Source organism: Pelophylax lessonae (genome assembly GCF_965119305.1).
Source record: "Pelophylax lessonae genome assembly, chromosome: 3".
Taxonomy (NCBI): Eukaryota; Metazoa; Chordata; class Amphibia; order Anura; family Ranidae; genus Pelophylax; species Pelophylax lessonae.
The window spans coordinates 258,231,852-258,248,100 of NC_138770.1; the positions used below are offsets into that span (position 1 = coordinate 258,231,852).

General features: G+C 37.9%; 1 protein-coding gene across 2 annotated transcripts in view; it reads right to left on the bottom strand.

Moving 5' to 3' along the window:
* Positions 1-13,151: 13,151 nt before the first annotated feature.
* BCHE (butyrylcholinesterase) overlaps positions 13,152-16,249 on the bottom strand; it is a 130,290-nt gene continuing 127,192 nt past the window's right edge. For both annotated transcript variants that reach the window (XM_082252041.1, XM_082252042.1), the window contains exon 4: positions 13,152-13,660. In XM_082252041.1, coding sequence (XP_082108167.1) covers positions 13,536-13,660 — 125 coding nt within the window. In that variant the 3' untranslated portion in view covers positions 13,152-13,535. The remainder of the gene's footprint in view (positions 13,661-16,249) is intronic.

Genomic DNA, 16,249 nt, shown 5'->3' on the forward strand with positions numbered 1-16,249 from the left:
ACTGAACTCACCTCTTGCTCAACAATGTGCATTACAAGGCTATCTCTACACGTGTCGTCATATCCAAAATGAATTCTGGAAGGAACAACAATTTAAAATCTTACACAGGGCCTATCTTCCCCATCTCCGTGCCTCACCGGATCACCTACGCCACTACTGTACGTTGTGTAAGTCTCTTCACCCTACTCTACTTCATAAGTTTTGGGAATGTCCCTCTATATCTACCTTCTGGGATAAACTGATTCTCTTTGTCTCCCGCCTGGTGAACTGTACTCTCCCTAAGGATGTCTATGCTTTGCTCTTTGGCCACTTGGACATACAACTCAGTACTATACCTTCCCACCGCAGGGCCTCCCTGCTACACTTTAAACCCTGGCTCTCCACTTGTTATGTGATTGCTCGCAGAGCCATATTAAAACACTGGATTGACGCCTCTCCACCCACTCTCGCGGAAATTAGAGCGGATCTTCTTGCACTCTGGAAACTGGAACATCTGGACGCGTCTATGTGCTCTCACCGGCATTCTTCCAAACTTCTGAAAAAGTGGGATGGACTCAGACCAGACTCTGGCCTTTTTCCGACGCCCCCTGCCACGGGGGATCTACATACTCAGCTATCGTACTCGCTGCTCACTACCTAGCCCTTACACATTCCGATTGAACTGACTGGTTGATACCTTTGACTGGGAACTACACACTACTTTGATGTTACCTTATTGCATGTATGTATTTTCCTAGTATTGACAGCGACATGACTCCATATATATATTGCTTTAACATGTGTTGTTACATCCTACTTATCATATTTCATACTCCTGGTCCTTTCAAGCACTCCCCCCCCCCTACCCTCCCCACCTCTCTTACCCTTGTCTACCCCCCACTCCCCCCCCACCCTTACTTGTGGTTGCATGTCTGGCCCTTTGGGGCCGGGCCCTTGTACACTGTCGTACTTTTTGTTCTAGAAAATAAATGTTTGAGACTTGTTCCTCACCTTGCTATGTTTTTCAGGTGCTGGATTTCCTCTACCATTTTTTTGATTTGTTGCACTGTATATTGCACTATCGTATCTCTGTACTGCATTTGATAAGTCTCAATAAAATGTTGTTAAAAAAAAAAAAACTGTCTTGGCCAGTTTTACACCACTGTATCATCTGTGTATCTAAATTCTTGTAGTAAAGCCCCAGTTGGTGCTCTTTGTCTCTATTTATTTTAAGCCTATCCTTGCTATTTAAAATGATCCTGCTGTTGAACAATTTTACACTGCTGTGTCATCTGCAGCTTCCCTAATTTGTAATGTCTGCCTGTACTCAATGAGGTTGATTTACTTAAGCTAAATAGGATGTTCAATTGGCAAAGGATGATTATGAGCTTGTTCTGTACCCATAGTACAGCGTGTTACTCATTCACTAAAAAAAAAGACAGCAAATAAAAACAAGGATACCCACAATGTAAATCCATTGTCCATCAGTTGACCACTGATGTAAATCGATCGTCCGTCACAATGAGTGTTATCCTGATGATCCAGGGTCACAAACATGACGATCAGCACAGTAAGAGCTCCATCTAGAAAAAACTAGATGTAAACAGCAGCACCAGGGAACCTGGCCATATTTGGTCAATGACTGCACCACACCTGGGATTTCCCAGCCACCTTTGCAGACATAAATATGCCAGGGATTGAAAGTATAATTTAGTAGTGTTTTTTTTTTTTTAAGCCAATTAGCTGGAGTGCAATCTGCAGGTGGGCCATAGTGATCATTGTGCCCTGGGTATCCTATTCATTCACTTCTTATCTTTACTTACCTGTAGCTCAGCCTGCACATTATAGCCCCATCATCACCTCAAAGCTCACTCCAGGAAATTTATCAAAGCATTTTCCAACCTTTTCTTGCAGTTACATATCAAAAATTAATACAATTGATTTTTTTTTTATTTCTTTTAACCCCATTTGTGGCAATCTTCCACAATCACTGCGATAGTTTAATTTTTGAGACCTGCTGTGTACAAGGACAAGGCACATTTTTACATACTTTTACTAAACTTGCGACTGCCCTTTGCATCTGAAATTTTACACCGAATAGTTGCAATGTTAGTTGCAATGTAGTGTAAATACAGAATAATACATTATTCTGTGTCCCATTTCCCTGGAAATATTTCTACCCTCATCATATTGCTCTTCTCATGCTCTATATGGTCTGCTCCAATGCTCCCAGGCACCTTCTCCATGGCAGTATCAACACTTTCATGACCATGTCTCCCTTTTATAAGATTCCTTCCTTCTACTTCTTGCCCCAAGCTAAAAAAAATGCTTCTCTCCATGCCCTGTCCTCTTATTTTACAATGCTCCACTCCTAGCTGTATTGTCAACCAGCATACATTTCCACTCCCAGCTGTGCCATTCCATTTCTTAAATCTCCACTTCTGGATGACCAAGTTCACTGCTTCCAGGAAAACTCCACTTCCAGCTCAGTCCTCTGATGTTTCAACACTCCTCTATCTACAATTACATCAAGATTGATAATGGGTTTCTTACCACTGTGGGTTAAGACACAGACTGATCATCCAGATTTCAACTTGTTTTCTAGGGTAGAACCAACTAACCACCAATAAGACTAATTCAGACAGAAATCCACCAGTAGGTTATAGGGCAAGGCATTCATGTGCTGGTCGCAGGAGGGAAAATGAGGTCCTATTTTATCAAACAATAAATTTGATAAGTGTTCCCAGGAATAGTATTCTTTGGTTATTTTATATTTTTGAGCTGGAAATCTGGATGATCAGTCTGTGTCTTAACCCACAGTGGTAAGAAACCCATTATCAATCTTGAATTCAGTTTGCTGTATTTTTGTTATACATGTTATATACAGTATATATGCATTATGTTAAACTTCAAACTTTTGATATTTGGCATATTTATGCTTTGATGCATAAGTTCTACTTTTCTACTTAGATTGATCGAGTTTATGCTAAATGATTCACCTTGGTTTAATTTATTTATTGACATAGGTGTGATAATATAATATCCCCTGAAGAAGCTGAAGTCGTCAGAAGAAACATGTTGGGATTGTAACCCTAGAAGTTTTACCAACCTTGGACCATGTTGACCACTCTCCAGAATACCATGATGGAGGGATTTTAATATTGATGTTTATATATGTCTTGCTTCAAAATACATTTTTAATGAATTGATTAAAACATGTTTAATTTTTAATTTGTTCTCCAGTTATTGGCATCTGAAAAAAATCCCAGCTCCTACGGGAAAAAATGTTTCTGTGTCCTAAACCTTTACAAACAGATGCAGTGCCAGTGAGTTTACCTCTGAAAATATTTTTCCTGTTTCTAGATTAATAACTCTATCTCACTTTAAGATAGATGAATGAATTGCAAAAGATTATTGTTTACAATTGTTATCCCCCACTATCTTTGGTGATATTTGACTCCAATCTCAAAAATGTACACATCAAAAATGAACTAGTATGTAGTTGTAGAAGTGGTGACGCAGGTCTGAAAATGTGTCATAAAGAAAAAGGAAATATGAAATAAAGAGAGTCCTGTGTTCCTAAAATTGTGTGGAAGCTATCTAGATAACGTATGAATTGTGAGATACTCCCTATAGCACATGCATTTCAATTACTCATAATCAGGTTTACCTTTCCCTCAGATTATAATCATTTGAAATATAGAAATGTTTTAGTACACCCTAAAGACACAATTATAAAAAGGCATTTACAAAAGACTGATATCCAGTGAGCACATTAAAAGCAACAGGTCTCCTGTCTCTACTGACATTTTAAAAGTCAATTCTCCTATTTTGCAGAATTTCTTGCCTACCTATCAAAGTATTTGGTATGCAGGGAGAAATGCTGGTGAGAAAAACAATAACAGAGATACATATTCTGATTTTTTATGCGACCTTTACACAGAAGACGCCAATGGTTTATTGTAGTTAGACTAAGCCTTTGTATCTTAAAAATCTCTTAGTCGCTTCAAATGCTTATTTTAAATCCTCAGACTGGAATGACAGTAAACCATTGATCCTTTAACAAAGTAGATTTAAACATCACTGTTAAATATCTCAAATAAGGATACATGCCCTAACCTTTCAATTTTATCTGCTCTTTTGTGTTCATCTCTGTGCACAAAAGCTATGGTGTGTGAGATGTCCCCACCCATACTTTTCAAATCATAGAAGGGAGAATAAAGTCTGCCGGCAAAGATTATAGAGATGCCCTGAGAAAGAACTAAAGATTTATGGAAGGGTATTGTGAATATTATACAGGCTCATTGTGATGCTTGCCTTTTTTTTACTTGTAATCTTTATATATATATATATATATATATATATTAAAGGTGAACTCCAACAAGCTCATAATGATAGACAGGGTAGGTAGAACTTGATCATAAAATCAATTCATCCAAATTAAATATGGCGAGGATAAGGGCACATCAGGAATGTAATTTAGTCAGTTCACTTAAAGCATAACTCCACTTTTGCTGAGAAAAAAAACATTCCCCTCTGGGTGATCTATATACATTAGAAGGATTTTACCAAATTTTGTTGCAGATTCCTACCTTTTGTTATTCCGAAGAAATCATTGTTTGTTCTTTTGTGCCTCTGCCGAGTGGGTGAAATGGGAATGGTTTCATAATTATCTATCAGGTATGGCAGCTGCAGGGCTCTAATGAGGAGAGCTGCTGGACCTGCATCCCTTTAGATGTGATCCTATTTGTAGTATCTCACCAAAAATTATGTTTTTGTTGCAGGAGATGCCTGAAATCTGACTTGTATCTTAGTGCAGACTTCTGGAAAAATTGGTGAGCCAATCACACAAGCAGGAATTTATGTTTCTGGGGTGTGGTCAGTTCTGTGTACAGAACAGCTCCAGGTAGCCATATTGCATTGCATTTTCATAAAATTACAACAGCTCCAGATTGAAAAGGAAAGGTTATTTCTAATAACATTCTATTACAATATGATTTGTGCCACAATTGTATACGCTATATTGTTTTTTCTTTATTTGCTATTTTTTTTTACCCACGAAAGTGGAGTTACTCTTTAAGTTTTTTTCTGATCCACTGTCTCCCCCACCTCCTCAAGTGGTGGTCCTACAGCTGCAAAACAGGTGCCCTTTATTAAGTTCACAGTGCACTACATTAAACTACATTAAATTGAAATTCAATAAGATTTTATGGTTTTCGAAAATGATATCTAGTCTATGGATTGTGTGTTTCCTTAAAGAGGAAGTAAAGTCTTTTTTTAGTGGTACCTGCAGGTAAGCCTATAATATGGCTTACCTGTAGATACAGTGAATATCTCCTAAACTTGCTGTGTTTAGGATATTTCCACAGTGCATGCAGCCGGTGAGGTCACCACCTTCAGAGCTCCGTGCTGCAGCTGAGGGCTCCGGTGTGCATGTGTGGGAGTGACATCACCCTGACCCCATCCAAGGAGTCCGCAAACCCTAACAGAAGACCGGGGGGAAGATGGAATCCTTGCCAGCGGTGACAGCTCCCTGCTGGAGGGCTTTCGTTCTAAGATAAGTATTTCATAATGTGCTAGTAATGCCTTTACACATTATGCTATTGCCTTGCATGGTATTTTTATTTTTAATGCTACAGTTTACTACCACTTTAAGGCTTGGGTAATCCAGAACAAGTAGGTTCCATTGGGATGGGCACCTATCATTTTATACTATCTCTGTACCTGTTCACTGACAGAATACTGTCTGTGTACTGTGATCTCCACCAGATCAATCTTAAAGACCCATTCCTAACACTAAGAAGCACTATTATGCATGTTAATGTGCTGTGAGTTTATTTATTTGAATGGACTGCTTAATGCACCAAAATGATGCAAGTAATGTTTATGGCAATGCACCACAATAAAAATCCATGGGCAAGATACATTGATGTGTCATTTACAAGTACTGGATCACACAAACACATGTAGTGTGTGCTGACATGCATTTCATGCATCACTGCAATGCAATATTTCAAAAGAGCTCTTAAAAGTATTTACCATACCCCAGAGCAATGTAAGCTATTATGTCGAGGCTGCATAGACTAAAAGGTGTGATTATTTTTGTCACAAATTAATAGATATCTGCTGTACCTGTGCACTTTGTTGGAGTGCAAACTCATAGGATTTGGAACCCTCAGTTTTCCCAGGATCATAACTCTTTCCTAGACAAATGGGTCAGAAGACAGAAATTTAGCCTGCAGATCTTCTCACTAAAATTCTGCTCTGCATAAAAACACTAGTAGAAAGGCGTACAATGAGGGTAGAATATGTATCACACATCCTAAGGCAAAACTAAGGCTGGGTTTACACTGAATTTGGAACGACTCACAGCAGGGGGTCGGGTGCGTTCCCATGCACCGTTTCAGGTCCGAATTTGGTCTGAATTTTTGACTGAATTAGGACCTAAAATGGATCAGAAAATGCACAGGACTTTTCTGCAAGTCGATCCGCAGCCAACATGGAGATGTGTGAACCGGCTCCACTGAGAGCCAGGCACAGTCTCCTGTTATGCAAATTGGATGTGGGGAAATCCGCATCCAATTCACAATAGAGTGAACCCATCCTAAAAGCAATAATGTTGGGTAACATGCAACATCTCTTAATAACCAACCAAATAAATGTCAATGTAAAAAAATATGAGCACCGATTGGTTGCTAATACTTAATAGTCCTTTGCGCATTATTCCATATTTTAGATCTATTACAAAAAGATGGCAATACTAGGACATAAATTTTGATAGGACAATTCTAACTCCCTGAATTATTCATTACATGCATTCAATGATGACATTGGGCCATAATAAAGAATAGTGGGCCAGGCTGCTTGAGATTTTTTATAATGTTTATTGTCGGTTGACAGAACATTTTGTATTGCATTTTTTGTTGGTAATGTGAAAACTTGCTGAAACTTTAGGGGCTGGTAGTATATGTCAAGATAAAAAGTACCAGCTTATATTTAATATCCCTTTTGAAAGTAATGATTGCATCAATGCCCTTTTGGTCTGGTACGGAGTACCATCTGTAGACCATTAACCTTTGCTTTTAAACCTTATATACGTTTCCAATTTTAAAAATGTTTTAAAATGATGTATACACAGCACCAGATGAATCCATAAAGTATAATGTGAATCAGAAGCCAATCAGTGTGTCACCTCTTAACCTACTATTTCATTGCATACCTACCCTGGGGCTTAGCAACTGCATCAAACAGCTCACATAGCTGATAGATATTTTATCTTAGCTGGAGATTGAAAAACCTAACAAGCTTAAAGTGTCAACAGCCAGGATATCAAACATATGCAAATGTGTGTTGGAAATTACATTAGTACAGTTTTGATAACATATAGAAGGTGCAAACAGTATGTCTCTGGCATTTTTTGCAGACTTTTCTTTTCACACACACACAGGCTAGTAATAGATCAATGTGCAGCTGTGTTGTTCTTTAAGATAATGTTATTAAACCAGTTACAGGTTTTAATGAGAATAATGAATTCACAAACATTATTTATCTTCTCTGTAGTCAAATAATATTAACTGTTACTAATATGGTTGACCTATTACAAGACAAAATACTCCTTTCCATTGGATTTTCTTTATTAAAGCAATTAATGTTATTTTGGTTTTCCATTGCATATGAGATGTATCATAATTAACAAAAGCAAATAACTTTTTAAATGAACAAAGGCTGACAGTAAACACATTTTTGTGCCATCAACAAAATGTATGATCCATAAACATGATCTGAACCATTGCATATACTGTATCCTATTATAATTCTTTAAAGTAATATTACATGATCAGCTATTAATTCATGTTTCCCTCTAGCTTCTCTTTATTAGCTGTCATTTTGAAGTTTATTTATTTTTTTTTAATTTATTTTGCTCAAAAACATTTTTTAAAGATTTCAAAACTTCCTACTGCTGTCTTGCTTTCTCGGCTGCTTCCCCAAACTTTCCAGTAGGGGAGTGCGCTGTGTATACATCATACAATCATTTCCTGATAATGCTTTGTGTGTCTCTTCATATAGTACATGTGTGCTCCATTTTCTGTTTCTGCTGCTCTCTTCTCCCTCAGCTTCATGAACTGGGGGGCCAATGTGTTTTTTTTTTTTTTTTAAACACTATTGTTTAATAAACTTGATTCCCCAGCGTTTGCCTTTCTTCTGGCTCCTCCTTTTTCATCTTTCTGCATTTAAGGATCAATATTTTTTCAAAAATTGTTATTCCTCATATTTTCCCTTTTCATTAGTCCCTCCCCCATAAGCTTTCTGCATTAAAGAACCAGGATTTTTGACAGATTTTTATTCTCTAGCCTTGTCTACCATTATAAAATAAATTATTTAATGCTTAGTCCCAGCTGGGATCTCACATAATTGGGGGGGGGGGGGCTTCACTGTGGCTCTGGGAGCTCCTGGCACACAGTGTAGCCACCTTTTAGACTAAAGTGTTTTTGGAAAGTAGTTTTTAATTATTTTCAAGACAAAAGAAAAAAGCCAGTATTTCATTTTTCATGTGGATGATGCTACCACATTATATTTGAAAACGAATGGGTGTAATAACACTTTAACCTACATCTCATTGATATTCAGTCAATGAGGATTTCTGGAGAATAGTTTTAAAGAATCCTCATTACCACTAAAATTTCAGGATGTATCCCATTTGATGATTAAAGCAGCCATGTGCTTCCAGTTTGGAGACACTAAATTAGGAGTGTTAGGACTGCAGATTTAACAGGGTGCCGTGAAGTGGCTCTGCAGCTTTCACATGCGTTTGCAAATGTGTGTCAACTAAACCCCTGTTCTTTGTATCAAGAGACAGGTCTACTTGGTTGGTGACAGACTGGAGGGTGAGTACATCAGACTGGGGGCTGGCTGACTTTCATGCACCTCTTATAATCCTTCAACCTCATTTTTTTCTTGATATAGGGATGGAGACGCCGAGCACTACCTGCTGGGGTCTCACTTAAAGTCCCACCTAGCCTATTGTGTTTAAGCAACCAGGGATGGAGATGCCTTGCCTACAGCTTGGTGCCTCATATAAAGTCCCACCGTGCAATTTTCGTGCGTGTTTGGTGGATGCAGTCTGATTTGACTTTATTTTTCTGTATATAGGGATGGAGACCAATAGCATGACCTGCTTGTCTCACACAAAGTCCCAAATAGGTAATTAGGGATTGAAAGGCATTGTGCTTTACAGGCCATGCCCCATATATAAAATCTGTATCTGTCTTTATACCGCATCCACCGAGGGGATGGAGGTGTTATGCGTCTCAGCTGGTCCTTTCCAGTTTGTACCATTGTTACAACTTAGTTATTTGAGTTTTGAGACAACAGACCAGTCATGGATGAGGGTGGGTTGGGGGAGGTTGGGCTGTCTCCCTCCCACCTGTTCCCCCATCCATCCATTAGCAGCCATGTGCTTCCAGTGTGGAGACACTAAATTAGGAGTGTTAGGACTGCAGATTTAACAGGGTGCCGTGAAGTGGCTCTGCAGCTTTCACATGCATTTGCAAATGTGTGTCAACTAAACCCCTGTTCTTTGTATCAAGAGACAGGTCTACTTGGTTGGTGACAGACTGGAGGGTGAGTACATCAGACTGGGGGCTGGCTGACTTTCATGCACCTCTTATAATCCTTCAACCTCATTTTTTTCTTGATATAGGGATGGAAACGCTGGGCACTACCTGCTGGGGTTTCACTTAAAGTCCCACCTAGCCTATTGTGTTAAAGGCTCAAAATGAACACAGGCCTTTTGTGACTCAGCCACCCTAAACAGCTCACCCTTCATAATCAGTAGCATGAGATATTTACTGTATGTATTCATCAAATAGCAAAAGGACTTCTTCATCTTGCTGGTAATTTTTCAGTGCTTTTTGTGTTTTTTTATGTAAAGTGGTTGTGTTCATTCCTGGCAACTTTTGTGCTCTGGCCTTCATAGAATCTAATAGACTCATAAGCCTTTGGTGACTAGCATGAATACCCACATATTTCTAAAACCCTGTTGGTTCTGTGATCCTTTACAAAGTGTAGCCCAGCAAACTGTATAGATCTCAGATGCTGCTGTGACCCACCGTGACTAAAACTAAAGTTTTGCAATGGTTCCTACCTTCACTGGCTGCATATTTGTTCCCTTTCAATGACTGTGAACTTATTCAAGCCAGCAGCCAGCCAGCCACATAACCAGCATTTTCCAAAAGAGGACAACAATGGTAGCCTGCAAAGTTGCAAACTCAAATAAACCAATCACAACATAATTTTAAATGCTCGTATTGTAAATACAGAAGCTATATGATTAAGCACACATTTGTGTGATATGTGCCAATTAGGCTTCTGTATGTATTTACACTGTATATTTTGAGTGTTAACAATATTCATTCCAGCTGTCAAGCCTGTGAACTGTGGACCATTCGTGTGATTGGTGGTCAAGGCTAGTCATTGTCCTACCCTTGAGAATTGTTGCACATGATAATCCAGCCCTGGTGCAGAATGTCATTAAACTTTCGATTTGTTCCAGTTCCTTTATAGTTTATTAGGTTTGCTTTAAAATATAAGTTATATTTTTGAAAGGATTTTTTTTTCACACAGCTTTAGTATAGAGAACACAGTGTTTTATTTTTTTGCTTTTGAAAAAAATTATACATACAATAACAAAATCTGATGATTTTACATTTGCTTTTTTAATAAAGATACTTATCTTAACATTACTTTGGCCATATTTATGATATGTACTGTGAATGTGATGTATAGCTATACAATATAAAGGTGTATAAGGTAATGCAAAGCATGTATCTGTGAGTACTGTACATGCCAAAGCATTAGAAACCAAATCCAGCTGTATACTTTCAACATGCTGTTTTATTTTTTTCACTTCTTTAAGTTTAGGGAGGAGCAACAATATATGTTGAAAGTGCCTGCATTCGATTTCAATGGATAACTGACAAGAAATTAGCCATGTACATTAAAATATATGTACCCACAAGCAACAAAACTTTTACACAGTTATGTTCTAACTAAATGTACAAGTTCACTTAACAAGCAAACATAGTCATTATCACAATAATGCAAAGGCCTATTTACATACTTTTCATCAGTAATTAAAAGACTAAAAAAATACAAAAAAAAAAGAAAAAGCAGCAGTTTGTTAATACCTTCACAATTGAAAACATTTTACTATGGTGTTCACTTTGGTATCTATTTTAGTTTTTAAAGCAAACCTCTCAGGAATAGACATGTCCAAAAAGGTCTACCTCAGGGAAAATGCATATCACTCCTACTGTCTGCACTGCTGAACACTGCCCCATTCAAGAAAGATATTTCTCGGAATTTTGCTGCTGAACATACACTTCAAGGAGTGTCAATTTCCTTTATCCCGTGCTGTACTTAGAGGTTTCCTCCTGCTGAACTTTACATCACTAAAGGACACAAAAGTGATGTAAAGTTTGGTAGGAGGAACCATTGAATATGGCAAGTGATCAAAAAGATCAACACTCCTGCAGGTGTACATGTTTTTTACAGACTGGAAAGAGATGAGTTTGCCAGCACAGCAGAAGTAAAGGTGAGCATTCCTATTCTTCTTTTGCAAGTAGACCTAAAGCTAGCCAAACATGGGTCAGTTTTTTTTTTTTTTATTCAATTAGCATGTTGAATGAAAAAAACTGATCCAATTCCCCCATCCACACATTCGAGTTGAGGGGATGGGGAATCCTCCCCGTTGTCTCCTGCAGCACTGATTGAGCAAGAATATGGAGACAGGTCAGTTGAACAGAAGTCATTTGCTAGATCAACTTCTGTTCAATCTCAGTGGCCACACATGGATTGAAAATTGGCCGATCTCTGCTGAACTGGCTGATATACAATCCATGTATGGCCAGCTTTAGTGAGCAATTTCTTTTTTCTGATAGGGTCATTTTAAAGGGAATCATAATCATTTACACTTTTAATCTTTAGATTCAAATAAATAATAGCATGTGTGTAATTTCTTCAAAGAACATTATCTATTGTAGTGTGTAGTTATATTTGTAAATGGAGGCGTCAATATTCATATGCAGTTTGTGATTTCCCTCTTATTAGTTCTGCAAAATAACCAAGCTTTTCATTTTTTTGTTCCACTCTCTTGCTGCACACCGGTCAGTCAGGTATAACTGAACTCAAGAAACTCTCTGTGTTCCTGAGTTTTTTTTTTAAAGAATCGGAGAGGTCCCTTAACTACAGTGAAGCGGGAGAATATGTATTAATATGTATGTGTAAAATCATAATTAAGAAAATGGTGCAGTAAGTATGTAAGAATGTTAGTCACATCTAGATGATTCTAAAACTGGATTTTGGGTAGATATACAACACACAATATATAGTGTATACCTAGCCTTTGTTTTCTTTTATTGTGTTGGATAGAGTGAGGAAGAATTAGAACCAATATCAGATTTTATTGCTGACCATGGTTCCGTCACAGATTTCCTCTCACTCCCTACTTACTGGTGACATTGGTATCCCTAAAGAGCAAATGAGAGAACATTTCCAAAAGAAACACAAATAAAAATGCTTTTGGTTGATGCATGTTGTGATATCAGCCTGGGACTCTGTTGCCTACAGAGATGTTGACAAGGAGAAAAGTGACAGGAGGAGAGTGTAAAGTGGGCAGAGTTGGTGACTTATCACTTTCTTGCTCTTACTTCATTGTCCAAGCCATAGGCTTTGGGTTGGGAGGTGACACTACTGTATACCTTCATTCTTGGCCACCTTCTGCCTCTGTTGTCTGCAGAAATGGATGCATTAAAAAAGTGGCTTGAAAAGAATTACAAATCCAATTCAAGAAGACTGTCTCCTATGTGCATATCAACAATATATCAAGCTGCTTACCCGGAGTTCAGCTTTAAAAATATGAATTCACATAATATCCACTATATCTCCCATAAAAAGAGACCCTGTCACCAGCTTGAACACATTGCTAACAAAAGCACTGGAAACTCAGGTATTTAACATGCTTACTTGAAGTGTTTTTACTTTCCATAACTGTTTTTTTTGGTTTTAAATTACAGTGTGCCTTTGAACTTATTAGAAGTTTTGATTAGTCAATTTCCTAGCACAAAGCCTTCCCTCCTTACACAACATAGCCCTCTCTTCTTCTACTAGTGTCAAATTATTGTCTATGCTGGCCAGGATCCTCAGCCTATTCTTCCACCTCACTACATAACCTTTCACCTCTATGTAGTGGGAGGAGTGAAGAGGAATATTACAGACTGTTTCTTGAGTGACAGCTCAGAGTCTGCTAGGGTTGTTGACATCATGGCTTGCATTGCATTGCATTGCCCGACACCCACCAAGGTATTTTGGATGTCTGCACAAGGGAGACTTTTTCAGGTACATAACATGCAAAAAAATATGTTAAATGCACATATACTCTTATGGTAATATTTTTGCTGAAATGAATGATCTTGTAACAGGATCTCTTTAAATGACTACCAGTATGTTTGTACCTACTAATCACAATATGGTAATTCTTTAAAGGGTAAAGCTATTAATTAGAGACCAGTGCAGCTTTCCTTCTTACTGCTGTAATCATTAAATTGATTTTTCCAGTCCATCATGTAATTGTTCCAGCGATGGAATTCAGCCTTCCACTGTTGTTCTACTTCATCAATATTTCCTGAAAAAAAAGATTACAACTAGTGTATTAATCTAAATTTGAATCTATGTGTTTACATTAATTGGAAAAAAAATGCGTGTTAGTGACATTGTGTTCTTAAAATATAGCGATTCTGGACAGCCAAGAAAATGAAAAATGTTTTTATTTTTAAAAAGACATTTTACTTACCTTGTATGATTTTAATTATATTTTCCTATGTTGTATATTCTCTGTCATAAAACATTGGTATTGGGACTGTCCTTTTGTATTTATGTTTAGATATTAATACTTTTCTATTCAAGCAAACTTCACAATGCATTAACATTTTAACTGGATGATAATATTTTTTAGGTGCCATTTTCCCGTTTGCTCACACCTAATGTGGTTAACATATCAAAAAATTGTTGTTGCTGTTAATAAGCTTTTAGTGAATTGTAAGTGAACAAAGGATTTGGTAAGGTTCTAAAATTATTATCACACCCCAGTATTTAAAATTAGAGTCTTTTTACTTGATGTTGCAAGTTTTCCTCTTATTTGGATGTGTGTCCTTGATTTGGCTTACGCAGTCCTATGAAAAGGTAACTGCACCCCTTTAAAAATAGTTGGGTTTTTCATCATATTTGGCTGGGCAAAACACCAAATCCTTATTCAACAGGTTCTAACTCATGGGTTTGAAGTGGTGATAACAAATACCCTATGGCCACTTTATTTGTCATCCTTTAACTGCTTCACCTCCGTGTCATTATGAAATGAAGGGCTGGCGGGAACCCTATTGTTCTGGGAGGATGTAATATGATGTCCTCTCAAGAATGCACCCTGCGTGGCCACCCTGGGCCGCGTCCTAGCACGATCTGTCACCTGCTGTGTTGATTGGACACAGCGGATGAGTGATCAGTGATCACTGCCAGTACCATGTCATCACTGTGACCAATCACAGCAGATCACATGATAGTTGTAAACAAGTATTAACTTCCTTTCATGCCATTCATTGTATACAATTGTTTTGCTAGCTGTGATTGGTCACAGTGATCACATGGTGCAGACAGGGCCAATCACAGCCCATTTGTACCATGTGATTATCTGTTGCCAATCACAGCTAATTGTAATAAAAGACAGGATCTACACACTGTCATTTTAGTTTTTTTTAGGACACTGTACTGCACTGGTGACAGAATGTAAAAAATAAAAAAGTAAAAGAAACATTTTTTTTTCTTCATTTTCCCCAAAAAATGTGACAAAAAAAATCCCAACTTAAAAAATCACGCCATGCCTCTTACTAAATACCTTAGACTGTCTACTTTACAAAAAGGTAATTTGGGGGGTATTTGTACTGTCTTGCTATTTTCGGGTCTCACGAAATTAGATTGTCCGTCGGTACATCAATTTTCAGATATGCGGTATATCCCATAGTTAGACTTTATATCTACAGTATTTAGCAAAAAAAAAAAACAGTGGTGAATAAATACTACCAAAAGAAAGCTCTATTTGTGTGAAAAAAAAATTATAACAATTTCATATGGGTACAGTGTTGCATGACCGCGCAATTGTTGTTCAAATTAAACAGCATTCCTCCCGACATGATTGGTCTATATAAATACTAGGTTAGGAATCCTAATAAAAAGCATACAAGCTTTATAAAAATACTGAGATTAAGCAGATTTTAATTTTAAGTAAATACCAGATGGTGTGGACTTCTTTAGGCCTTATGGTCTTGGGGTCTAGCAGGCTTAAAGGTAAGTGGATGAGCTTGGTGCCTTCAGAATGATCTCCCATGAACATATGCAAATAAGCATAAACAAACAATAGTGCAGTACGTTCCAAATAAGATAAATTTATTGCTCAGAAATAGGAATTGCACTCACATATAATCAAATAAATACTATCCTTGAGTAAAAAAATCCTGGTGTCTAGTGGATGGAGTTCCTACCATCCTCCTAGATGTGGAAAGCGGCGTGCATTCCAGCTCTACTTCCGCTTGCGTTCCAATAAACTGGAAGTGACGTGTTACATTGGCTGTGAAGACCGGATATACGTCGACGCGTTTCGCCCCTCCCTATGGGCATCATCAAAGGACATGATGACGCTGATGAAAGAAAAAGGCCTGTGTAAGTTGAAGTCATTACTTGGAGGGTACTCAGGATTGAGGGCTCTCTGCCAGCCCAACCAAACATCAAACATTGAAACTGTCATATAGGCAAAAGGGGAGTGGACCACATGCTCCCACATATCTGAAAGTACTATGAACTTATTTTCTCTAGGCTTCTCTGGCTGAACACAGTGATAGGAGAGTGAAGGGAAGGTGTGTATAAGCAGCCGCTGGAACCAACAATAAGAAGAACTGGTTGCTGTGACCTGTATGGGTAAAGAACATGTTTACTTAAAGTATACATTAAAGGTTGATCTTAAGAAAACCAATATAGTATAAATTGTCCTGGAGTTATCTTCACTTTGCTTCTAAATGTATGCTAGAGATGCCATAGCTTACAGGATTGGCCTAATGTTTTGCCCACAATTCTCAAAGACAGGAAGTGGACCAAATGCAGAGTAGAGAGTATGGGCATGATGATTCTAAGAAATCCTGTTTCCTGTGCCATGGTTGGTTGCGATAGT